The sequence below is a fragment of the Rhinolophus sinicus genome, linkage group LG05 (assembly GCF_036562045.2).
Source record: "Rhinolophus sinicus isolate RSC01 linkage group LG05, ASM3656204v1, whole genome shotgun sequence".
Classification (NCBI taxonomy): Eukaryota; Metazoa; Chordata; class Mammalia; order Chiroptera; family Rhinolophidae; genus Rhinolophus; species Rhinolophus sinicus.
The window spans coordinates 1704907-1731025 of record NC_133755.1 but is presented as its reverse complement, the minus strand read 5'-3'; the positions used below and the strand labels follow the sequence as shown (position 1 = coordinate 1731025).

General features: G+C 53.9%; 1 protein-coding gene across 4 annotated transcripts; it reads right to left on the bottom strand.

The window, feature by feature from the left end:
- Positions 1-372: 372 nt before the first annotated feature.
- On the bottom strand, positions 373-25480 carry COLEC11 (collectin subfamily member 11). 4 transcript variants are annotated; one of them, XM_074331648.1, is made up of 8 exons: positions 25348-25480; positions 23633-23811; positions 21984-22127; positions 13256-13327; positions 4895-4966; positions 2351-2404; positions 1331-1426; positions 373-1202 (listed from the first exon to the last, which is right to left on the bottom strand). In XM_074331648.1, the coding sequence occupies exons 3-8, from the start codon at positions 22102-22104 to the stop codon at positions 811-813; spliced, it is 807 nt and encodes a 268-aa protein (XP_074187749.1). In that variant the 5' UTR covers positions 22105-22127; positions 23633-23811; positions 25348-25480; the 3' UTR covers positions 373-810. The 4 variants fall into 4 exon arrangements, with proteins under 4 accessions (XP_074187749.1, XP_019607594.2, XP_019607596.2 ...); XM_019752035.2 differs by lacking the exon at positions 23633-23811 and having other exon boundaries at positions 373-1220; positions 25348-25466; XM_019752037.2 differs by lacking the exon at positions 23633-23811 and having other exon boundaries at positions 25348-25466.
- Positions 25481-26119: the final 639 nt, after the last annotated feature.

Here is a 26119-nt window from a genome sequence, read left to right as displayed (position 1 = left end):
GGACCTGGTGACTCTCCTTATGAAGCGGACGCAGCCACAGCGAGGGGACGCCACTTCCCAGGTGAGGTGATGGAAAGCGCTGTCTCACTCACACGTCGCTCTGGCTCTTCTTAGTGGCTCTGCGGCAGCTGCCCGATGGAGAGGCCATGTGGCGAGGGCCTGAGGCTTCCATCCAGTGACCGGAGGGACTGGATCCTGTCCCCGCCACACGACTGCCTGGAGCCAGGCAGGTGGAATGCAGGCTAAGCCTGAGCAAAGTCCTGAGAGCATTTTGTCACAAGCCACTGCGTTTGGGGTGATTTGGGAAACAGCAAATAGATAATGAATACAGCCATTGAAGAAACTAGGAGAATAAAACACCACACGCGAAGCTGTCAGTTTGGCGTGTTTATTTTTGTTTTTCCTGAAATCTGTGTTTGCGGAAAAGCAAAATTATTCCTATTTGGCTAATAGTGAAAAGGAATGCGTATTTTAATATAAACGCCAGAAACCCTGGCCAGTGTTGTCACGAGTGGGTTCTTTTCCTATAGAAGTTAAAAGAAGGACCGTAACACAAGGCCACACTACTGCTGTCGTGCTTAACTGGTGTCCTGCTAAGCATTTCGCTTTATAGTTTGGATACAGGCAAGAGCAGTTCTGCGTAATTGTGAGATAATGAACATTTTGGCTACAATACGAGTAATAAAACTACTTCTTCAGAAAGGATGCCCCAGAAACGCTTCCTCCTAAGCATACACCACTTCCCAAGGTTCAGAGAAGACGGCCCTTGGCTGCAGGCGGGGACGCCCTGGCCCGGGTGGCCGGCCCGCGTCACACGTGCTCCTTGTCAAACTCGCACATGAAGTGCATGGTGATGAGGCAGTCCACGTCGTTCCAGCCGCCCGAGGCCTCCATCTCCACACAGTCCTCGTCCTCGTAGGCGTTGTTGGGCTCGCCGCTGCGCCACTTGTGGAAGGTCTGCATGGGGGAGCGGTCCGAGTAGACAAAGGTGCCCTCGCGCTCCAGGTCGTTGATCCCGATGAAGACTCGGGCCAGGCCCGCCTGGGCGATGTAGGCGGCCATCAGGCTGTTGGTGGCCTCGTCCTTGGGCATGCTGAGCGAGCCTCCGCGGCCCTGGCAGGACAGCTGGGCGTCCACATACCTCTTCTCCTCCTTCACCAGCAGGTAGATCTTACTCTCCGTCTCGCGCACACCGGCAACAGCTGCGGGGGAGGGCAGTGCTGGAAAGTGAGCACTTGCATTTCTGTAAACACACTCGGTGCGCTCCACACGCAGGACAGACACGGACGCAGGCGGGCAGGGGACAGGGAGAGCACCGAAAGGAACATACCATTTTTTATGAATTTTAACTCGGTGGTCAGCTGGGTGACCTGGTTATCCATCTCCCCGATGGCTTTCCGCAGCTGGCTGCACTCGCATGGGACGCCTGCAGAGACCAGGTGTGTTACATCGCAGAGCTCACCACGGGGCTGGGCTCAGAGGGAAGCAAGCACCCTCCCCGGGACACAAATGTCATCAGAGCTCGCAGGCCTTCGGCTGGGTCAGAGGTCTCGCACTCTATCCCGAAGGCCAGCAGGAGCAGTGGAAGGGCTTTAGCAGGGGAGCAGCAGGAGCAGACTGACGTTTGCAAACATTGCTCTGGGTGGCGTGGGAAGGAAGAGGGGAAGGAGAGGACAGCGGAGGCCTGTGATGGAAACAGACAGCACTGCAGTGCTGGCTCAGGGTGCAAACAGAGGTGCTGCAGAGAAGACAACACGTCTGAGGAAAATGGTGCCGGCACAACCAATGGGGCTCAGTAACTGTTTGGACATGGGGGTGAACAGAAGGAGTCAGAGGAGACCCCAGGTCCCTGTTCAAGTGATTCAGTGGGAGGGGTGCCACTGCTGAGCTGAGGTTGCCTGTGACACCTGACACCTCCAGTGCAGAGTGGACTTCACCCCAGGGCGAGGGTGCAGGTGTGGTCTTGCTGGGCATACAATAGAGGATGGTCGTGGGGAGTTGGCTGCAAGGACGACCTGAGTGAGGGAAATCTCCAGAAAGTACAGCGTGCTTTTCTCAGAAGTGTGGGGGTCAGAGGAAGGGGGAGACCCTGCGGCACCCAGAGCTGAGCGTGAGGCCAGCGTGCCTCAGGACAGTGTGTCTGGCATGTGGGCACACGGGGCCACAAGCCGAGTGCAGCCCTAAGAAGGAAACGGAACATGAGAGCAGTCTGACAGACAAGGCGAGGACAGGGCAGTTTTAGAGGCTCCCACGTCCCAGCCCAAGCAGCTTTATCTCATGAGTTATACTGTTCTCAAAAGCGCAGTTTTTAATACATTTTTTAAAAATCCTCGGACCCTTTAGGCCATACCAGGTTCTCCGTTAGGGCCAGGGGGTCCTATGTCACCAGAATCTCCTTTTTCACCTGAAAAAGAAAAGCAAAGTAAAAGTCACCAAGCAGAGATGGGATGTGTTTCACGAGGTCACACGTGTCAAGAACCACAGGGATGTTTGTTCTATAACTAATTCTTCAGTCCTGTGTGTGTGACAGGCACATGTACATTGCAGGGGCTCTCAGAGAGGATCGGACAACCCTTCTTTAAGCCAACTCTGGAAGATGCGGATGTGTCACAAAACACTTTGCAGATGTCATGCCATGAGTCCTCAACACATGAGAAAGGAGCAACTAAATCTGGTGCCAGTTCTCTCCTGTCCCTCATCGTGGCAGGAAACCAGACATGTGATCTGAGAGCTGAGTGGGCCGCAGAGTTTTTCTAACCCAAGTGGGGTAAAGATTCTCACAGTCAGGCTGAGGTCAGAGTCCTTCCCTACGCCCCCGCCCCGAGAGCCCGTGTGGAGTCACAGGAGGGCACAGCCCCCAGCAGACCTGGCTCCAGCCCACTGGTAGGGGACAGGCCACTAGCCTCTCGGCCCCTCCGTTTCCCTCAACTTATAAAACACGTTTGTTGAACAAAATCATGGCCACGAAGCTTTCTGGCTACTGTACAGTTAGGCAGTGAGTGCTTCCATAGCGTCCCATGAATATTTCTCAAGCACAGGCGTCTCTGCTAGAGGGACAGCCAAGGGACTGCGACTCCTCCATCCGCAGACTCGTGTTCCGCTGGCCGGGGAGGGACACGCCTGGCGCCTCCATCCAGGCACCTCCTTTGTGTTCCGTGATCAGCATCAGGATGTGGAAATGGCTGAAAGTCAGCTTGACAAGGACCTGGATGGGAATCCCAGCTCATCGAGTCTGCTCAGCCCAGGCCACCATGGTGTCTGAGCGAGCTGTCCCTTGGGGGGCACCGAGCTCCACCCAGAGCACATCCCGACTGTGCGCCTACATCTGCGGCGCTGCTCACGGAGCCAGCAGGTAGAAACAACCCAATGTCGGTCAGCTCAGCAGCGGCGTGGACAACGGAAACGTGGTCCATGCAGGCACCGGAAGGTCCTTCAGCCTCGGGAAGGAAGGAGATTCGGACACGCTTCACACGGCTGGACCTTGAAGACACTACTCTAAGTGGAGTAAGTCAGACGCCTAAGGACAGACCTGGTCTGACTGCATTCATGGGAAATGTCTGCAAGAGGCCAATTCATAGCGACAGAAAGCGGGTCAGAGGTCGCCAGGAGCAGGAGAGGAGAGATGGCGCGTTATTGCTTCCTGACACAGAGTGTCTCCTTGGGGTAGTGGAAAGGTTTTGGAAATAGTGGTGATGGCTGCACAGCACTGCAAACGTACTCAAGGCCACTGAATTACACTTTAAAATGGTTTAAATGGCAACATTTATGTTACAGATATTTCACCAGTTTTCCAGTTTTTTAAAGCATGCATTCCTCACCACTCCATGAAATCTCTGCCCTGTAATGAGTCAGCCGTCCGGGGCAGACGTCTCCCACGGACTTGTGGCGGGCGGGCAGCCGCTGAGCACAGCCGGCCACACTCTCTGCCTCACTCCTGGCCAACGGCCCTTCCTGCCAGCGCCCTGCTGGGCTGGGGCAGGTCTGTGACCACAGACCAGAGCAAACCACCCAAACCCACTCACGGCCCAACCCCCAGGCAGGCTGCTGAGGCACGAGAACCAGCACCAGCACTGGGCAGGCAGCCCGTCTCACTTTTGCCTCCGGTGGATGACCAGCAGCTTTGCACCCCGACCCCCACCCCAAGGGCCCTCCCAGCTACTGTCTCCTTTCCAGCTGCCAGGACAGGACGTGCCAGGAGACCTCCCTGGGGTCACTCATTCACTGAGCTCAGGGACTGGGGGCTCCTTGCCTCTTGCACCCCACTGTGCCCTCTGGAGCCCAGCACAGGCAAGGGCTAAACCAGGGGCTCAGAAAACACTTGCTGACTGAGTCACGATGGTGGGAGGAGATGTGTGGTTTTCCGCCAACCCTGAATTGCCCTGGGCCTCAGTCCCTGCCTGACCTGCCCTCCACTGCAGGGCTGTGCGGGTCAGACCAGGCTGTGAGGCAGACACAGCCCGGGAATGGCAGGCGTGTCGTCCCTGGAGCTGCCACTGTCTTGCCATGGCTGTCACCGAGAACCACCCCAGGGTCGCCGTGAGGCCATGACACCGGAGCTGGCGGTGGACACATGGTATTCCCGGTACAGCCCCTCTGCTCCTCAAATGGGCCCCGGTCATCAATTAAACTGGTTAAGGTGGTGGTAGGCCTGCCTGGCCCACCAGCCCCTGATCCTGACCAACTGGGGCACGTGAATCCTGAGGGACGGGGAGCCGGGATCGGCCAGGCCAGCAGCTGACTCTGACCACTCCCAGAACGCAAACAGAGGGACAGAATTTGTCACATAGAAAGCACACAAAAATAAGCAGGGCCACCAGGCAGGACTGGTCAGTCGTTCTCAGTGCCCGGGTGTGAGCCTAGGAGGGAACGCGAGGCGCGAGTGCATCGGAAATACCTTTAGAACCAATCGGACCGATTTTTCCATGGCGGCCCACACTGCCCTTCTGTCCTTTGTCCCCCATGTCTCCTGTAGAAAACAAGATCAAAGTCGGGTGATGTACAGGTAATGCCATATCCCTACCGCTCATATCACACACACCACGTGCACATACACTCACATGCACACAGGTACACACACACGAGGACACCAAGGCGTCATAGCTCTTCCTCGCTTCAAGGTCACGTATGTGATGACACCAGAAGGCCCCTGTTGATAGATTCACCTAAGGACACACACTTCCCCTAAAAGTCACACACACAGAATGTAGGAGCCAACTGGTGCATCGCTAAGTCCTGGCCACACCCAAGGTCATCCTTCGTTGCATGTGTAAGAGAAAGGGGTGGTCTCCCCCATCCCAGCAGGATGGTCCCCCGGCCTTACTCCTGCCCCTGACCAAACCGAGCGAGCTCCTCGGGACCTCGGCCACCTGTGCCCACTCTGGGATGTGCGTCTGGGGCAGAGCCATCAGGCTTCTCTCGCTGCATTTAAAGGTGTGCCCCCCGATCTGTATTCTTCAAATATGAAGCTGCAGGAGAGGGAAGAGCAGGAGGGGGCACAAGTCTCCCGGAATGCGTCACCACACGTCTGGTGATGTGACCAGTCCCCCCGCCCACCTGTCCCTGACCTGTCCCACTCACAACACTATGGCACCGTGAAGGGTTCTCACACGTAAGCTCATGGGACTGAGATGGAGAACAGCCGCCCTCACCCACTGACAGACAATCGAGTCCATGCAGACGATCTCCCCAACACCGCTTTCCCCCACAAAGAGCTCTTACACCCTTGGCGGCCACTCTTGCCCATCTGCTGAGGTGGCCACAGACCACAAACCCACCCAACAAATAAGCAGCAAGTACCTGGAGAAAACCGGGGAAAGACTCCAACAGTTATGTCATGCTATAGCCTCCTGTGGATGTGTCTATGTGTGACTGCAATGTTAGACCCACTTGGGACACCACTGTTCTAGAAACAATGGGTCCTGGGGACGCTGGGGGAGGTCTCTGGAGGGAAGGAAGTGGAGACCCTGAGCCTAAGACACCCCAGCAGGGCCCCGAGTCCCTCATCTCTCCTCTGTCTCATTCTCAGCCCTGACTCAGCCAGGGTGCCTGGCGGGCTGTGCTCTCCACAGCCCCTGGGGTGGCCCGGCCCTGGTTCCATCACCTGAATGGCCCTTTCCTGCCAAAGCAGTTGATGGAATATGTTCTTTCTGTGTCAGTCATGACCCTATTTCAACCTGATTAATTTTCTAACAGCAAAATGTCAGAGCAGTGAGAGGGAAAGAGAACAAACGTTTCCAGTTAATCAGTCAGTCAACCAATCAGTCAATCAATGTGCCCACCCTATCGGTGACCCTGCACCAGAAGAGGATAATGGGAGAAATGCTAAATTCTGCCTTAGGATTTGATGAAGGGGCGTTCCTGAAGGACGGACGGGGCTGGCGGGTCGCAGGCCTGACACGGCCCCTCGCCTGGGCTCGCCTTGCCCTGTGCAGCCCAGCTAGAGACAGCCGCAGTCATAGGGGCTTGTCCTTCACCGGCTTACAGGGACCCGAATGCTGCCGCTCCATGCCCCCAGCACCCCGGTCTCCCGCGCCAGACCACGGCAAAGCCACTTAACCTACAAGACAGCCCTCCAAACATGTGAAAGCGCTTGTCTGTCCAATGCCCCTCACCTGGCTAAGAGCCCCTCCCCAGCCTGGCTGCCTTTGCCTTGGGACATGCTCTTTCTGTCCTTGTTCCTCCAACGGGGTGACACGCACCCCCCGAGCTGAGCGCCCATCACCTCCTGCAGCGGGCTGAGCTCGGTCCATCTGAAACTCATCACTAAAACCCGACGCCCTCCATGTGAGGGCACAGGGAGAGGTGGCGTCTGCAACCCAAGGAGAGGGACCTCGGGGGGAACCAGCCTGCAAACACGCTGATCTCCGACTTCCCGCCCCCACAGCCGTGACAGAGTGTGTGATGCTTATTACGGCAGCCCAGGCTGCCAGGTACACTTTCCCTCTGGCCCTCAGAGAGGTGAAGCGACTCACTGCCGGACACACAGTGAGCGAGTGACCCAGGGCCGTGCAGTCCAGCAGGCGAGACCCGGTCCTGGCCCTACCACCACCTCGGACAAGTAAGCTCCTCTGTGTCAGTTTCTCATCTCTCAAGTGGCATCAGAGTGGTGCTCACGCCACAGTCACTGGGCTCACAGCAGGCAGGCTCTGGTCTCCCGCCTCCACGTCCAAACCCGGCCCTGGCTGTGGGGCAGTTCCCACAGACCCAGCCACCACCGAGGGCTGCCTTTCCAGGAGCCAGGCCATAAGGTATGAAGGCCTCCCCCAGCCCGGAAGGTAGCAGTCGGGTGCCTGAGAACCCAGAGAGCCAGGCAGCCCCCAGGCCCTTGGACTCACCTGCACCAGCCAGGGCCTGGCCCCAGCCAGTGAGGACCTGGGGGGCTGCCAGGCTCCCCACGTCGCCGGGCCCTGCTCAGCCCACCTGCTCTAGACCAGGGCCCCCTCCATATGGTACTGCTCCGGGCCCTCAATGTCTCAGGACCTGGTCCCCAACACGCCCATTGGAAGGCCCCTATAGGGAAGGGCGGTGCTGGGGACAGTGTGCCTGGGGGACACAGCTCCCACAGCAAACGGCCCAGCTCCGATGGATGGAATGAGAGCAGCGGCCTGTTGGCTGAGTCCCTGCAGTGGGCGTGCTGATGCAGGGCAATGCACACACGCACACACAGCACACATCCATATACACACACTGTATACACATAATACCCACATATACACACACTGTATATACACATATACATAAATATATACACAGTACACAAACATACACAATACACACAACACATACATATACACACACACTATACACACATGTACACATACACAGACTATACACACACACATACATACCGTGTTTCCCCGAAAATAAGACCTAGCCGGACCATTAGCTCTAATGCATCTTCTGGAGCAAAAATTAATGTAAGACCCAGTATTATATTATATTAAATTATATTATATTATATTACATTATATTATATTATATTAAAGACCCAGTTTTATAATAAAATAAGACCAGGTCTTATATTAATTTTTGTTCCAAAAGATGCATTATGGCTGATGGTCCATCTGGCTAGGTCTTACTTTCAGGGAAACATGGTATATACACACACTCACTATACATGTATATACACATACACACTATAAACACATACACACATACATCTACACACACATACACACACTACACACATGCATACACACAAACCCAATGTACACACACGTACATACACACACTATACACATGCATACACACATGCACACCATACACACACGTACATATACTACACACACACACAACACATACATATACACACACACTATACACACATGTACACATACACAGACTATACACACACACATACATACCGTGTTTCCCCGAAAATAAGACCTAGCCGGACCATTAGCTCTAATGCATCTTCTGGAGCAAAAATTAATGTAAGACCCAGTATTATATTATATTAAATTATATTATATTATATTACATTATATTATATTATATTAAAGACCCAGTTTTATAATAAAATAAGACCAGGTCTTATATTAATTTTTGTTCCAAAAGATGCATTATGGCTGATGGTCCATCTGGCTAGGTCTTACTTTCAGGGAAACATGGTATATACACACACTCACTATACATGTATATACACATACACACTATAAACACATACACACACAATACACACACATACATCTACACACACATACACACACTACACACATGCATACACACAAACCCAATGTACACACACGTACATACACACACTATACACATGCATACACACATGCACACCATACACACACGTACATATACTACACACACACACACACAAGCACACACACACCATGTGCATAAGCAAACGATACTTGACCCTCACTCCACACGGGCTGGGAAGTTGGGACGCATGAGCCAGGTTTGCACCCAGACCCCTCCCACGTTCACTCGGCTCGCTCACCATCCACAGTAACAGCCACACACACTGAGGCGTGCCGCTGGTGTGGGCTGTTGTTTCTAATGGGAATACTGTGTCTTTGGGGTGTGTTGGGAAGGTCAATGTGAGGAGCATGAAATTCCTCCCGATTGTCACCGTTCTCTGCTTTATGGTGCCCTGAGGTCCTTTATGGAGCGGACTTGTCTTTCTTGCCCACGAGGCTCAGAAACCAGCCTTTGGGCAGAAAAGCAGGTGGCTATGAACGCAGCGGTCCTCTGAGGAGAGCAGAAAGCACTGGGGCTCAGCTGCCTTTCCCTGCTTCCAACGTCTTCTAGCTCCTCCAAATGACAAGAAGATATTCACAAAAACCAGACAAATCTACCCCTGCTCCCCACCCCTGGTTGTGCAAAACGATGGGAAATGCACGAGACACCCTGAGATCCTGTCCCTTTGCGTTCAAGGGCCTCTGTGGAGGCCTCCAGAGGGCTGCGAGTGCGGCGACGTCCCCACCTCGTCCCACCCACTAATGAGACTGCATAGCACGCACTTGCCCTCCAGGCGCCAGGAGGAACGGAGGCTCAGTGGCAAGTGATTCTCATTAATTTTAATGAAGACGTCACACAGTCCTTTGAAGTGGAGACGGGGCAAAAAGAGCACTTGAATTGAGCTTCCTCAGCGATTTTTAACCGAGGATAATGCGACATTACAGAGCTCAGGAAGCCCGTCACTGACTGGGGCGCCCTCCACCTTCACGTGCCAGGAGGGTCCCAGCCCCTGAATGCAGGGGCCCCCAGCCTCCCTAATCCTGTCTTAGCTGCATGTCTGGGGACCAGAAGCCTGAAAGCTGAGACGACACACTTTGCAGGTTGTGTCAGCAAAGCCAGCTCTGTACTCTTTCCATTCAGCTGTGTGGGCTAGAAATGCAAAAGTATTCCTATTTCAACCAAGGACAAAGGACAGCAGGAGGCTTCTGCCTTCCCTGTGGTTTGTCTTTGTTATTTTGCCAGCTTGCATGCACTTCTCCCACAGCCCTTTGTGTTCCCGGCAGGGGGCTACTCACTGGCAAAGACCCCCAACACCCAGCAGATCAGCCAGGCCCCAGGGGGACAGAGCAGGCATCCCCTGGGAGCTGAGGTGAGAAGAGCACCCAGGGGGAGGGTGTCCGATCCTCCAGATGAACCTGCAGTGCAGGCCGTGGCACCCCACAGGACCAGCACCTCCTGGGTGCTTCCTGGTGGGCCGGCTGCATCCCAGCCACCCCAGACTGAGGCTGCATTTTAACGCGTACCCCCTGGCTCCTGAGCACATGCGTTTGGAGAACCACCACGCCTCTTGCTCAATAGACCCTAGAGAATAAACTCACTCAGTCAATGCACCCTGTTATAGCCACACACCTGTCTCCCCCACTGGGCCGTGAGGGGCTCCAGGCTGCATCCCACAAGCACTTGGCACCTAACAGCATCCAATTTAGTAGTCAGATGATAGGAAAATGCAATGGGTTAGGCTGTTTAGTGCCCAGCAATGTCCGTTCTCAATTTAGAAGGTGTGATAAGAGCTTTCGTAGTCTCCACGCGCTTGCATCGCCTTTTCGAGAGTGAGAATAAGAGAGAATGATGATGATGAGAGAGATGGCGGAGCTGAAAGTCAACGATAAGAGATGACAGAGTTGAGAGAGCAGATAAGCATCTGTGTCAACTTGAAATCAGGCATAACTGCCATTTGTACACGGAGCTCAAACACCGTTACTTTGAAAACACATCAGTGAGATGGCGTCACGAAAATGAATTAGCGACCATCCAGACTAGGGGTGACGTCCACGTCCCACTATGAAGAGAGGAACACACATTTCATCACTGTGTAAAGGTCATTAGTTCAATAACAAAATAAGTAACATGCTGTACCTATTACACTTTTATAAGACATAGAGTGATAATAAGCCCTTTAGACTATTAGCTTGCTGTAACCCAGAACTTTAGGAAGCGGCTAAGTCACTGCCCACCCCGTACAGATGAGAAAACGAGCTCGGAGCTGTGGCAGCCGCCCTCCGTGTTCTTAGTCAGCCGTCCTCATCCGGCTTAGCTGTGCGACTTCTGTCCTGACGCCCCGGCTGTTTCTCGCAGGTGCTCTGGGAGCCAGGCCCTGCAGAGTTCCTGCCTCACTGGCTCCCGTGTTTTCCATGGGAACATGAGCAGGACAGGAAGAAAGCACGTTAGAGCAGGAAGCGTGCAGACTGGCATAGGAGCAGATGCACTGATAGCCTTTAAAGTTCAAATGCCACTTCTGGCAACTCTAAGGAAACATTCAGAGACATGCCCAGGAAATGTAAGTACAAAGTATCTTACGCATCAAGAAAAACCCAAAAAGGGCTTTTAAAAGACAGAAAAAGACAACCCAGTAAAAGGGACAAAATTGCAGAAAAGAAATACAAAAGAACTGCTAAACACTTGAAAAAAGGACACTGCTTCCTTCATAATGAGAGATGCCAAGAGAACCCACACTGTGGGGTGATTCACTCTGCTCTGTGGTGGCCTCGGGGCCGGAGGGTGTAGGGGGCACACATGGCCCGTGGGGCAGCAAACTGATTCAGCCTTTTTGGAGGGTATTATCTACCGAAATGTCAAGTGCACAAGCATTTGGATCTGGAGGTTACTTGGCTAGAAATTTATCTTTAAGCTATATTCACACATTAAAAAGTGACAAATACAAGACTGTTTGCTGCAGCAAATCCCCAGGAAAACGTAAACCCCCAGGGTAGGACAGCAGTCAGATAAAGTGCGATAAATTCACACCGTGGGAAAGAGGACGAGGAAAGCGTGTCTCGACACGGAGCATTGTCATGATGAGGGATGATTTACGGGACACTTTAAAACACACCTTCTCTCAACCGTAGTTCACACCCGACTGACTGCACCGAACAAGTTGAAACTTGTCACACACTGTGACTAAGGTTCAACACGCTGCTTCCCATATTGAAGATCCCTGCCTTTCCATTGGATGGCACTCGGCAGCAGCATTCACCGTATTTTGTGATCACAACGGAAAGGCTCCATGTCACACATCGCTTCTGGTACAGCAATTTCTATCAAATAAAAATATTATGGTGTGTCCTCATCCACCTTATTCACCAGATATGGCACCATGTGACTTCTGCTCTTCCCCAAAGTCAAAATGATTCAGGACATGGAGGCAGCCACGACAGCACAATTAAAGACACTCACAAAAGAGGACTTCCAGAACTGCTTCAGGAAGTGGCAAGAACGATGGGATAAGTGTGTTCGAAGCGAGGGGGGTATTTTGAGAGGGGTTAATGGCAATATGTCTTTTACTGGAATAAATTTTTTTTAATTTAAACATTCACCATATTTATTGATCATATCTCATATTTTTAAAAAATCATTTTTTATGAGTAAAGGGAAAAATAAGAAATAAAAGTCAGCACCTGTGGTTGATGGAGGGATAGAGTGCTCTGGGTCTCGAATGTGAAAAGGTCCTACAGGTGTACACAGCTGTCAAACTCACCGCGATGGACACTTCACAAGGTGTTAAATCACACCTCAAAAAGATTAAAAAAAAAAAAAAAGTCCATGGGTTTAAAAATATATGTTCAATGAACTTTATATGAGTTGTTATAACAATTTTTAAACACTGGAAACAGCCTAACGCACTCCCCAGTGTTGTGGGATTGGTTGGGGATTGGCTGACAAATGAGTCTATATTCTCACAGAACAGGGTGGAAACATCGGCAAAGCGGTCCTGTCGACAGTTCTTAATGGCTTGGTAAGAAACATGTACAGCAGCGAAAGCGAGCGTGTCCTGTCCCACTGCTCATCACAGCATCTATTAGACATGTATGGCTGCTGTCTAACGACCTCACAGGCTTGATCGGGCGCCACAGGAGCTGGGCAGGGGGGACAAACCCACTGATTGGGGTCCCTTGGCCGTAAGTGGGAGAGCGCCGTGTGTGTGACCCGCACACCCACCATCTGTGTGCTCTCCTTTGCACACCTTCATAGTTTGCACACCCTCACAATTGCACTTACACAGGGAACACTCAAAAATGATCCCCATTTGCAGACGAGACTGGTTGGCACGCACACACCCACCCTGCTGTGCGCCTGTCCCAGGGAGTGCTCCTTCATGGTGTCTACGGGCGGCCGGGCGGGTACCTGGGAGCGCTGTTTACAGAGGCCCTGCCGTGCCCTGCGCCACAGCAAGCCAGCGTCCTCCTGAGAGCGCCACAGGCTGGGGCCTCTTCATCCCCCACAGCCTGCAGGAGCCGGTGACCCACCATGCCCTCATGTGCAGAGCTCAGAGGGGCTGAGAAGGTACCTTTTTCTCCCGTGGGGCCCACTCTTCCAGGCCGTCCTGGTGCGCCTTTGTCTCCCTTCTCTCCGGCGTCCCCTGCGGAAGAAGTCACATCATTTAGGACTCACCCTGATGCAGTGTGACGTGTGGGGGGACGGCAAGGAGAAAGCTTCTTCTGTCTCTGTGCCATCAGCCCCTTCCGGGGGGTGGGGGGGGTCCTCGCTGCCCCACCCCCACCCCGGGCATTTCACCCCTTCCTCTCAGGACTCTTCACTTCCTTGCCCTGCTGTCCTCTGGGATGTATTTGTTCCTCTCTCCGCTTGTCCCTCTGGCAGGCCCAGCCTGTCCCCCGGCACCGCATGCTGCCCGAGACCCCCAGCCACTGCACGGCCGCCCCTCAGTGCCCTGATGGCCATACAATGAGAGAAGTGTCTCGTGGCCAAGCACCCCCTGGCCTCTCTGCCCCGTCCGCCTCGCACACTTGGGAAGAATTAACCTGGCCTCTCTGTCAGTGTCCCCTCGTCCCTTTGACATGAGCCCCCCACCCCCAGAGCACACACTCCCGCTCAGGGGCAGCTTGATGTTTTCTCCCCAGAAATTCTGCACACTCTCCTGCTTCTCGTATCAACACACTGATCCTCCCAGGTTGCAAACCCCAGCGGGCGGTCATCTTGGGTTTCTGTCTCCCTCACTGGACACATGCAGGCACTGCCCGGTTCTGGGAAGTCCAGCCGCCACCCCTCCTAGCAGGGTTCCTGCTCACAGGAGGGCTCCGAGCTCATCGTTCCTCTCTCAGGCGTCCCAGGCAGGAGACAGAGGTGTGAATAAACAATGGGAACACTGGAAGAAGCCACCTGGAGGTGCAGTGGGAGCACAGTGTGGAGTCTTGAGGGGAGACACCACGGCCCTTCCTCCACCCCTGACTCCAATCCACACCCAAACGATCTTAAAACACACACCCACTTACGTCATTGCCCTTCTCAGACGTTTACAACCACCAATGGACTAAATTACATATAAACAACGTCCCGAGTTTAAGCCCCTCCTGCTCGATACAGTCTTGACCTGGAACCCAGCTCCTCCTTCCGCTTCCCCTCTGCCTGTGTGACGTGTGAGGGGCAGCGGCACCTCTGCCCGTCCGCCCACCTGTCCAGCTGTGACACCCTCATCTGGCTCTCCAGAAGGTGCTTCCTGATTCCCTGACTGGGTCCCTCATTTCTCTGCTGACTGGCACCCATCTCCATGTCACTGTCACTTTTATATGGTCTCACACACTTAGCGGGTGTCCTGTTCCTCCTGTAAGCATGTTTTTGACGCTGACATGTGGCCCATGTACCTTCCCACTTGGGTACAATGCAGGCCAACATCCATGTAAACTGCGCTTCTAACTTTCCATGTGCACGTGAGAAGCTCGACTGAGGGGACAGGTTCCCCAACGAAACTCCCAAATCTGATAACCGGGCCTGAAGGAAGGGACCGTCCATTTAAATTTAAGTAAACAAAAAGAAAAGCAAAGTGAGTGCCAACAAAAAGTGGAAGACAAGGCTGGCATGTCATTGTCACACTCATGTCACAGCCCTGATGGTTCCGCTGAGCCACCTGAAGAAGGGTAGGTTGAGACCTGTGGGTTGACACACGCTCAGCACACACACGTGGCCCTTGAATCTCGGGGTCATTCCCTTTTCTGATCTGTTAAAAGAAAGGAAATGGTTACAGCAGCCACATGTGGAGAGGCTCTGTAGTCCAGCAAGAAACCCCGACTACCTGAGTGAGCTCAGCACCAAGAATCAGACGTGTGGGGGGCAGCAGCACCGTGAAAGACAAGCGACAGCAGAGGCCACAGAACTCAGCGGGCAGCCAGGATCGGACCCGAGAAGAGACACCAAACGTCCTCACGAACACGAGAGAAACAAGCCAGCAGGGCGAGAAGGAGCCACCCAGGGACCGTGGCCATGACACTGATGTTGGAAATAAACTGCCGTGTCGCCCGCCTCAGTAACAGAATGGCCGATGACAAAAGCTAATTTGTGAAACAAAAGATTATGATGAAGAACTTTTTCACAAGCAACAGCGAGATGAAGAGCTGGAAAGGTCCGTTTGGTTTAGAAGTTACCGAATCTAGAGTGGAAGCAAAAGCCCACAAACTCCAGTGTCCATCTCACAGGAACCCAGAACGGGAGACGAACCTTTGAAGCCTCTCTAGCTGTGAAGACTTCCCAGCTGTACTTTCTGGTCCTGAGGGAAGGCATGAGGGACAGAGTCAAGGTACCCAAAGAGCACCACACCAGAAAACAAAGGGAAAGTAACGGCCCGTGACAGTGACACTGCAGAACATCTAGGATAAAGAGACGATTCTCTAAGCTACCCAAGAGGACAAAGAATTTTTAAAGGCTGCATGCATATAAATGAGAATCAGATTGACATAAGAATTCTCATTAGCAACCCGAGATACAAGACTACAATGAGGCAGTAACTTCACCAAAAGAGCCATAATTTAGACTGAGAGAGCAGAAAAGTGCTCTCTGGTGAAATGGCATTGAAGCTGACACGGGCTGCACAAATACGATGTCACCAAAGGGTAGAAGGAAGTGCTTGGAGCAAAGGGGACCACACCTGCACAGGTGAGATGCCAAGACTCAGGAAATGGTTCTGGCGAGCCCACGAGCCCACCAGGGCTGAGAGAAGAGCTCTCGACCCCATACTTAAGGCCATGGGAAGCCACCGACCGCTCTACACAGGGAAACACGACCCAGGCCACGGTGCGGAAGAACAGCCGTGTGTTACCACAGCAATCGGGGCCAGGGCAAGCGCGTATCACGACCAAACTCCGTTACAGCAGGTTACCCTGACGGCCCATCCCCCCACGGCCCATCCCCCCACTGCACTGAAACCTTGAAGACAGTTCACGCCTGCCCAGCTCTGGGTCTCCATGCAGGGGCTCTGTCAACACTTGTAGAAAATTAACACTCCGCGGGTACCCACCGGCTTTTCTTTTGCTGATTAAGGTACTTCCTAGAGTTTACACAGGGCATTCACTTATTTCCATAATTCAGCCTCGCCCAACTCGGGAGGCAGGGATCATTCACGTCCAAGTTACAGAGGGAAAGCCAGGCTTGCACAAGCCGGCTCCAACTGCAGTCTGGACTGCACCTCCTCCGGCCACCAAAACCCTGACGAGAGTACAAGTGACATGACCAGGCTGCCAGTGAGCCAGCACTGCTTACGCTGGTCTCCCTCGCCCTAGAAGAGACAGCAGTAAGAGCTTCTGCCCGCTCACCTGCTTCCACAGGCCCATCTCTAAGCGGATCAATTGTTACCTATTACGATCAAAGCACAGAAAGATCCTGAGCTGCACCAACAGCCCCGTGTCCCAAACTCACCTTATGAAAATAGGAGAGAGGAATAATACATCATTACAAACAGTAAGACTTTCTAAAGAGCGGGACCAAACATGCATTTCCTTTCTCTCTCTACTAATCAGAAAACCCACTGAAACACCGCTCCCCCCAGGGATTCTGCTACACTGACATGAGACCAAACCAGCATGGGGCCCACTGTGCTTCCGCCAGGGGGACGTGAGCACCCTGAACTCCTCACTGCTGCCCCTGCCGTGGGGTGTCCAGAGTGCAGTCAGGGTACTTCCTGACCCCCGGGCATGTCCACTCTCCAGCCTGTGATTCCCCTTTGATGAGGGTTCAGTGAACGACATCCGGGAAAACACCACGCTGGTTGTTGTGACTAAGGTAAGTGCCAGCCCCTCCACTCTCACCTCATTGTGACCCTTGTGGCTGAGTTGCCTCCCAGCCCCATTCTTTCCTAGTGACCTTGGCTTTGTCCTTGGCGATGAGCCCTGGCTGTGCTTCCTAAGAATGGAGGCTATTTCCAAGCTGTGTTCATACACGGCAGCCTCCGAAATGTTCACAGTCTGCTAGTGCGCGGCACATCCAGATCTACGCCCAGCTGCTCATAACTCCAGGCCGTATTTCTATAAACCTGTGCACTCAGAAATCACATGCATTCCACAATGCAGGGGCAGGAAGCCCAGGAGACCTTCCCACGTCCTCTCCTTTATCAGGTATTGATTGGGGCTGATTTACGCCATCAAGTTCTCAAAGAGAAGTGGTTTGTCTACCAGGAGGCTCACATTTCAATGGTCTGGCTCATCTGCTGCCATAGTAACAAACTGTTCTCTCCTCTCTGAGAAAGAAAGGAAATGTTGTCTGTATTTCCCACTTGCTAGCCTCCCTGCAAATCGCACAAAAGTCCATGAGCAGAGAGCTTCTGCCGAGATTGCACTGGGGGTAATTCTTGACCCAACCAGGAAGACATACGTTGGTTATTTAAGGCAGCCCGCTGAGGACGTCCCATCTTCATGACACCTGCCTCTAGCGGGACGAGGAAGGCTGCGAGCAGACGCCGGAGCCTCGGAGCCTCGAGGAGCAGTGGGTGCAGGAGAGGAGAGACCGAGTCCTGGGCCACACGCTCCTCCTGGACGAGGAAAGCGCAGACCAGCCGAGTCCCCAAAGCCGTGTGTCACATTACTGGCTATCAACCTTGTTTTAAGGGAGGACAGTTAATGACTTTTAAATTAATTTGGTAAAACCTGTAAGAGAAACTGTGCATTCTCAAAACTTCTGAGCAGCAGGCTTGCTAATATACATAAATGTTTCCCACCTGCAACAGTGTTTCAGCCAGTGAGGAAAGACGTTTTACCCCATCAGAGTTCTTACTTTCTCCAAATGCAAAGATTTTGTTATAATTAGGCCTCTAACAGTAATTAAGTTCTGTCTCAAGCACCAACACCAGTCAGTACACACGGGCTGCCCAAAGAGTGCTGAGGAAGCATCTAGAGCCCAGTCTGGACTGGGGACAGAAGCACAGAGGACACATGCGACCTGGGAGCTGTGTTCCCGTGGGCTGCAGGCCGCGGCCTCACTGGGGCCGTAACAGAACCGGGCAATGGCTCTTTGTCCCACATCTCAATGTCTGTCTCACGAAGGAACAGAGCGTCTCTCATCTTAAGAGCCGGCCCTGCACTGTGTTTGTATTTCTCTCTCTCCTGACTGACGCAGTTCCTGACACGTCAGTGTCATGAATCCTTTCACAGACGATTCTGGCTATGGGGTCAGAGCCAGGAGTGCAGTCTCCAGGCTCCCGGCCTCACGTGGAAAGGTGCTGGCTCAGGTAGTAAATGGCCATCAACTGATTGGATGGCCATCAGCTGTGACTAGTTGGCCGTCAGCTGTAACCAGTGAGCCATTGGCCACTAATGTAACTGCTGTGGCTACGCTAGCAGAAAATGGGGGCTAGCAGGAAGATGGTGGCTGGCAAGCGCGGGTTGCAGTTAGCAAGGGGTTGGTTGGTTGGCAGAGAAGCAGACGGCAGGTTGCGGATAGTGTGGCTCCTGCTTCCTGTGTCTCCAACCCAGCTGCCAGCGAGACTGTAGTGGTGTGACAACCGTCTATGGCTCCGTGGGTGTTCCTTTTTGGACTCACCACGTCCTGCGTTCTGATGTGGGGAGCGGGACCAGAGACCGACCCCACATGACACCCCGCATGACACTGGCTCATTGTGGTCTAGCACCCGCCAGGTGGGGACCTGTCATCTCCCTGAATCTGTGCCTCCCTGGCCAGTGCAGGCTTAGTGTAAGCCATCGTCCTGGAGGGGACGCAGGCCAGTCCCATGGCCACCGTGTGCCCTGCCACTGGGAGTGATGGGTGAAGCCTGCCCCACACACATGCGGTGAAAAGTCTTCACTGTCCCCAGGGCCTTCCTGAGAGAAGGTGGAAACATCCTCACACTTCTGCCCTGCGGTTCCCACATCTCTCCGTGGTCACCAGCATCCCATGGTGTGAGCGTCACAGCACATCTGCACGGTCGGGTGGGATCTGTGAGACTGAGAAGAGGGGCTGCAGCCTGCAGTCACCCGGCGTAGAGCACACGCCCGTCGGCGGGTCACAGGCCCAGGGCCCACCCACAGGCAGGGCTCCTTGGACGCCAGTCTTCACTTTGCAGGGGACAAAAGCCTGCCTCGTCCCGAACCGTTATTGGCTGGAAGCCCCAGACTTGCTTTCTGCCACAGTTTCCGCCCTCCTCACGCCCTGCTGCCAATAAGGCTGAGCCACAGCCTCCAGCTCAGACGACGGGCTGTGTTCCGTCAGCGCACGCAGACAGGGAAGGAGCCAACCATCCCCGGGATTCTACCCTCACAACAACACCCCAAGCTCTCCCACACACAGAAGGGTGACAATGTGAGCAGAGGGAGCTAAGTAACGTGACCAGTTATCGTTTCACATCATCTGTGTATTCAGTCGTCACCTTGTACACCTTGAGTTTACATGACTTTTATTCGTCACTTACACCTCAATAAGCTGCAAATAAAAAGAATAAGACATCGGTGTAAGGGCTTCAGGACACAGTAAGAAGTGTCTCTAGCAGAACTGTCCCTTTGGTATTGACAGACGAGGAAACCATGCCACCATGGGAACCCAGGATGGAGAGCACATGTGCCCTGGCAGGTGGCCGTGTCCCGCCCACAGCCCGAGTCTGTGGGCACAGCATCAGCACCACCCAGGAAGGAAAGTCCTCCTGGGGAGGACAGGCCTGGGGCAGCAGGTCCACGCGGGGCTCGCGATGCAGATGCCCGGTCAGCACATGTGACAGGGGTGGATAGCGTGACACCAAGTCTACTGTCTACAGAACAGGCTTTGGCCTGGGAATTACTGGCCCCTCACTGACGACTGCTCGTTGGTAAGTGCTGAGAAACGGTTCATCCAGGAGGCGCCCTGGGCATGCCCCCCACACACACAGGCAGACATGCCCGGCACCCAGGACGCAGACCGGGACTCTGCAGGCACGGTCACCGACACCGATTTCAAAAACCATCTGGCTCACAAGTGCCCTCAGGATGTGCTTGAAAACCCAGAGATATCTGAATTTTGATGTTGCTCTAATTTTCCATTTAAATTGTAAATACTGCTAAACTGCAGAAAATTTGGACTGTTACTTCCGTGAGGTTTTTAGACACAATTCCATGCTCAGAGAAAACCATGTCAACATGGCAGCATACTTCCTTCTACCTTTTTCCTCTATTTCTATGTATTTGTATTATTTTTAACAGAATTAGGAAAGGATTAGTGAAATTTTTGTACTAGCATTAGAATGCAGTGCATCTTTCTGTAACAATAAATAAACATTTAAACCACTGTCTAAAATCTGCCCCTTTGGTGCGTCTCCCAGGTCATCGGAGATTTGTCCCAGAGCCAGGGGCCATCCACTCAGGAGCCATGGGTGATTTTATGAGCAGAAAACAAACGACTGCCGGGATTTAATTACTAAGCCCCTCAACCTGCAAGCAAGCATGTGGCAGGAAATGCCACCACATTTCATGCTCAGAACACCCTGTGTCCCCTTCCTGGCTTGATGCTCAGACAAGGAGAGGCGGAGGCTGGGGAAGAAGGTGGCTGTCACACCCCTGGACTTGCCCACAGTACACGCAGACCACTGTGTCTGAGAGCCTGCGTCTTCCCACTACCAGCATCACCGCAGAAAAAGGGACACACACAAGTGACAGCCACACAGCCTCCACGGGACCAAGGGCACATGGCTGCAAAGGTCCCCATTCAGTGCCTCTGAGAAGCGTCTAGACAGCGTGTCCACCAACGGAGCAAACAAGGGCTGTGACGGAGCCTGGGACCCACCCCCACACCCCACAGCCTGTCAGGGCCACGGACAGTTCACAGTATCCGATGCTGGATGCCAGCGTGGAACGGGACCTTCAGGACCCCAGGAGGCCACAGCAGAATGTCCCCTCTCTCCCACAGTCACGTGTTCAAATTGAAAACTGAAGGTCCCACCAGAAGCCCACACCAGGCAACAAAGTCAGGGGCCTAACTCACCCTGCCACCCAAACTTCTGAGCGAGTGACACAGATCATTTGGGTTTCTTCAAATGTAACCAAAATGTTTAAAAGAGGGTCAGCATGTTTATTAGAATTAAGAACACAAAAGCCAGCGGCTTGATTAGGCTACAGGGCTGTCTTCTTGGTGTCCACACAGCAGAATGAAAGTGGCCCAAGGAGACCTTCTCAGATAGAGCTGTCCCCACTGGACAATGTCCTGGCAGCAGCCGGAACGGGCAGGGGATGGAGGCAGTCACCATGTGCCAGCCTGGCCGGCCCCCCACACACCCTGCCTGCCATGCTGGAGACGCCCTGTCCTGTCTTGAAATTCCTTCTAACTTCCGAAACAGGGGCCCCACCTTGTCATTTTGCAATGGGCCCCTAAAATTCTGGAGCTGGCCCTGCTTGAGAATTACAAGGTTTGGAATCTCCTGCACAGGCTTTGTAGAAACTGAGACCTTTTTAAGTGAAGAACCACTCATTTGAAAGGGAGAGCTGAGGTGCCCTCCGCCCGTACTGGTGCCCACCCTCTGCTCTCCAGAGCTCTCTGCCTGGCAGCAAATCACACACCAGGAAGCAAACTCCTGAAATCCCTGAATCTCCAGTGTCCCTGTCTGCAGAATGGACCAAATGAAGTCACCGCATTCTCACGTCACATGATGGTGAGCGCAAAGCCTGGAACAAACGTCAGCTGCCTGCAGGTCCTGGGGATTGGACCAGACGCACAGAAATGGCTTCCAAGTTACAGGGTTCCCGGCTGAAGAGTGTGTGGACATCAGGTATCCCAGCCCTTGGGATTTCAGGTGGGGAACCTGAGGCCGCGGGGGCAGATGCGTTGGAGGCACAGGTTACCTTTGAGGCCCGGGACGAGGATCTGCACGGAGCAGGCGTCGTCCGCCGTCTGCTGAGCGTCTCCAGACGGGACCAGCCACAGGAAGGCCAGGCCGATGAGGGCCAGATCCCTCCTCATCATGCGTGCTGGCAGGACACTGGCTCCTGCAGGAAGGAAGGGATAAACAGTGACGGGAATTCCGAAAACTGGGGACAGTGCGTGACAGTGTGCAGGCCAAGGCCAAGCTCCTGGCACCCCCAGGGGCCACGCGCACTGGGTAGCTGTCGCGGACGCTCTCCTCTGGTTTGCGCTCCCCCTCTCTGCCTCCTCTCTCCCTGGCTCATGCTCTGTGTGCTGTCTCTTTCTGCTCGGCTGGAATTTCATAAGCTGGTGTCACAGAGCATGGAGGCCCAGCGTTCTGCCTGGGCCAGCCATGCGGCCCCAACTCACAGGCTGTCCAATCAGACCAGTGAGGGCATGGCTGTGGGACGGGGAGAAGCTGGGAGGGACAGGACACGGCTGGCCCTGTGTCACTCGGGGAGCAGTGAGGCCGTGTTGGTGGCTGCTCGCAGAGACCCACCACGTGGGCGTAAGTGTCCGGATGGCATTGTGTTTGGAGTCTGCTGTGCGTCTGGCTGTACCAGCGCCAGGGCCCTGGCCAAATGCATCTCCTTTGCCACCTGTGTCCTCATCTTAAAGAGAAGGTGACTGCAGAAGAACGGGGGTGATGCCCAGAGCTCTGTCCGGGACCTGGCCGGTGGCAGGTGCTAAGTGACAGCTCAGCGTCACTGATCACACACTGTGATCACGCAGCCAGCAATGGCTCCTAGACAACGGAAGAGCTGGAACCCAGGGTTTCTAAGCCGAGCGTGTGCCGTGCTCCCCTGGAAACTGCCTGTGCTTTCGCCAACCCCGCCATGAAATGATAAAAGCCTCTGCAATCTGGGACACCCTGTGTGAGACCTGCTTCCCTGTGCAGTCACAGAACTGACGCTGTGAAGGGCAGGGGATGAAGACGGACGTTTACTGCGCTGGGGGAAAGAGCGCCTGCGAGCTCCCCGGCGCGGACGAGCGCGTCACCTTTCTCAGGTCAGACACCGAGGGGAGGCTCAGGGACCAGCCCAGCACTGCAGAGCACGTGAGGACGGGGTGAGGCCGGCGTGCTGACACTGCCCACTCTCCCTTCTCCCCTGCGTCAGAGCGAAGGCTCCCCTCCTCAACCACGCCGTAATCGCTTTTATTTTATTCTATTTTGTAGCATTTTACGTGTGGTGGAGAGAAAGGGGGCCAGTATTTACTGTGCACCAAACGTGGACACCTGTTCTTTTCACTCCCAAGGCCACCCGGTGCAGCCTACGGTTACTCCTTCTAACGGTGAGTGAGATGGCGCCGGGGGTGCTAGGTGGTCAGCCTCGCACCGTGGCTGGTCTGGGAGGCCGGTGAGGCCGGCGCCAACTCCCACCTCACAGTAACTAACATCAGAACAAGGAGGGAAAGTGGCAGGAAGCAGCCACGACCCAGGACCGGTGAGCTCTGCTCCTCTGGGCCCACGTGGGAGCCACTGGTCCAGGAGGCGGTGGCGTGTACCCAGGTTGGAAGGCGCTAGGAGCCCTCGCTAGGGCCTGGAATCCTGCAGCGCTGGGAGGAGGGAGACACTCGCTGCACCTACTTTCACGCTCAGGCCTCTGCACACTTGCTTCTTAGTATTTGTCGGATGCGAACTGGGTGTCGATGTTTTAAACGTCTCAGGTATCAAGAGCTGACATGGAGTTTCCTCTCCAGCAAGAAGCGATTGTCAGAAGATAGCCGTTGTCTGGAGGACGTTCTGCTCACTCGGCTAGAGAGAGGCTTTGAGGAAGACCCATCACTGTCACCGTGTCCCAACAGAGGGACCAGTGGCAGCAGCCAAAACAAGCTGTAGCTAGGATTCCTGGTTCATCCCTCCACTCACTCACTGACCCTGCTGTGCATTTACTCGTCCTTCTGTGTCCACTTGCCCAGGCTCCTGGTTCAGCTCCAGGGGTCCTGCCCGCAGGGCCCAGGGAAGGCAGGCCGAGGCAGGAGCCCCTCCCCCCAGTTCTGGCTGTTTCCTGGCCTCTTGGAGGAGGAATTTCTTTTTGTAAACGCAGAAGCCACAGCCTCTTCTGAACCTCCTTAACAACAACATTCTTATCTCGGAGCCAGGGCCCAGGAGACTCCCCCTCTCAGCCCCCCGACCTCCCCAGCCCCCCCACCCCAGGCCCACAAGGCTCTGCGCCCCCCCACTGGGGCCCAGGAGGCTCGGGCCCCTTCAGTAAAGGAGACAGCTTTTTAGTGAAGGAAGGGGATTCAACTGGAATTCTTAGTAGAAATACATAATAAGAATAGACAGTGGGGGAAAAGTGGCTTAATGTGCCAAACATACAACTGTACCTTTTCAGTAAATGTCTATGTGAGGCCCCACATTTTACAGACACTATCAATACCTGGGGAGAGCCACCCCTGGGAGCTGGGGGAGCTCAGGGTTTCCTGGCAAACCAACCCCACCCCGGGCCTGTGGTTTTGCTTCCTAGTGACAATGGGCCACCCCTGGCTACAACACTGACAGATGTCCACCCCAAAGGCACACATTTTTCTTATCTTTACCAAGACCACAAAGTAAGGGAGGCTTTCCCGATTATTGTTTCCGAGCTTTACACAAATTATCCGTCTGTTATTTGGCATGCAGCTTTTTCAAAATTGTACATAAATTGACTAGCTGTGAGTGTGTGGACAGTGCTCTGCCTACCACCTGGCAAAGTGCTCCCCAAATCGCTATGCACATGCGACAGCTTCAAACTGTATATGCAGAACCCACAGCCAACCTCAGCCGAGCAGGATGGCCAGCTCTACGCCAGGTGTTGGTGTCGAGGGCCCAGCTGTGACTCTTGTGTCTTACCCAATTTTGGAGACGAGATGACCCGCCTCCCACACATCTGGGACTCCCATTACTGAGCCCAAACAGAGCTGCTGGTCGCTGAGTGCGGACAACTGCTCTTATCCACGTGGCCCCACCGCAGGCGTCACGAGCCCACCTGAACCTGCACTGGCCCTACAGTCACAGTTCACACTGGGCTGGGAACTAGAGAAAGCTGCTTCGCCTCTGGGAATCTCCCAGAGATTCCAAACCCAGAAGGTTTGAACCCAAAAGGATTGACTCCGCATCAAGCGGCCCCAGTGAGCTTTCACCGTAACCACTGAACCGACTGGACCTGAGTCCTGGCAGCTGACTGGTGTGATGGCCGTCCTTTGCCTGGGCCAAGAGTAGGTGCCCATCAGCCCTTTCCACCCAGTCCCCACCTTTGCCCTGTCTGGAATCTCAGCCTCTTCCCACGGGTTAACCCCGCCCTGCAGAGCGTCCCTTACCTGCGGCACACACCAGGCGAAGGGGCGTCCTGAACCCTCGGGGACCCACAAGGACACTGAGCCTGGGAGCTCATGGCTGCTATTTACAGGGCCGCCGGCCGCAGTCCCACACACAAGGCCAGCGCGGCCTGGGCTGTCACCCTGCCCAGCAAATCAGGCTGGGCGTCTGCAGTGTTATCTGCAAACAGCTTCCTGTTTGAAACACATCAGCTGTCCTCCTGGAGCGTGGTGGACAGAGTGTGGGAACGCTCACAGCTCACGGAGGCGAGCCAGATCCCGGAGAGGCCTTTCTAACGCTTCACCCCAAACACCCCAATCGGGCCTGTTTCTATCTTTTCTGTTCTTCTCTTTCTTTTCCTGTTTGAAAAAGTAAGCATGAGTGTTTGGGAAGTTCAGGAAAGTGTAAAGAAGAGTGATAATGTGGCTGACATATTTCCTGTCATTTTTTTCCACATGGGGTTTCACACTAAAGCATTAAGAATTTGTCTAGTTCTTGTCCCGACCTAACCCAAGATGAGACCCCAAACTCATGCCATTCAACCAAGTTTCATTCAGAAGCAACACACGCCCCCAACACACCTTTGTGGTGGGCTGGGCGGATCCAGCTTATAGGATGGTGGGAGCGCTTCTTTAAGGAAAAGAAACATACAAAATCATGATCACAAAAAGTTAGGCTCAGAGGTGACAGTTTACTCAGGCTGAAAAAGAGAAGTCATCACAAGTTACAAACGTGAAAACTGACAAGTTCCACACACGCCACAAGATCCATGAA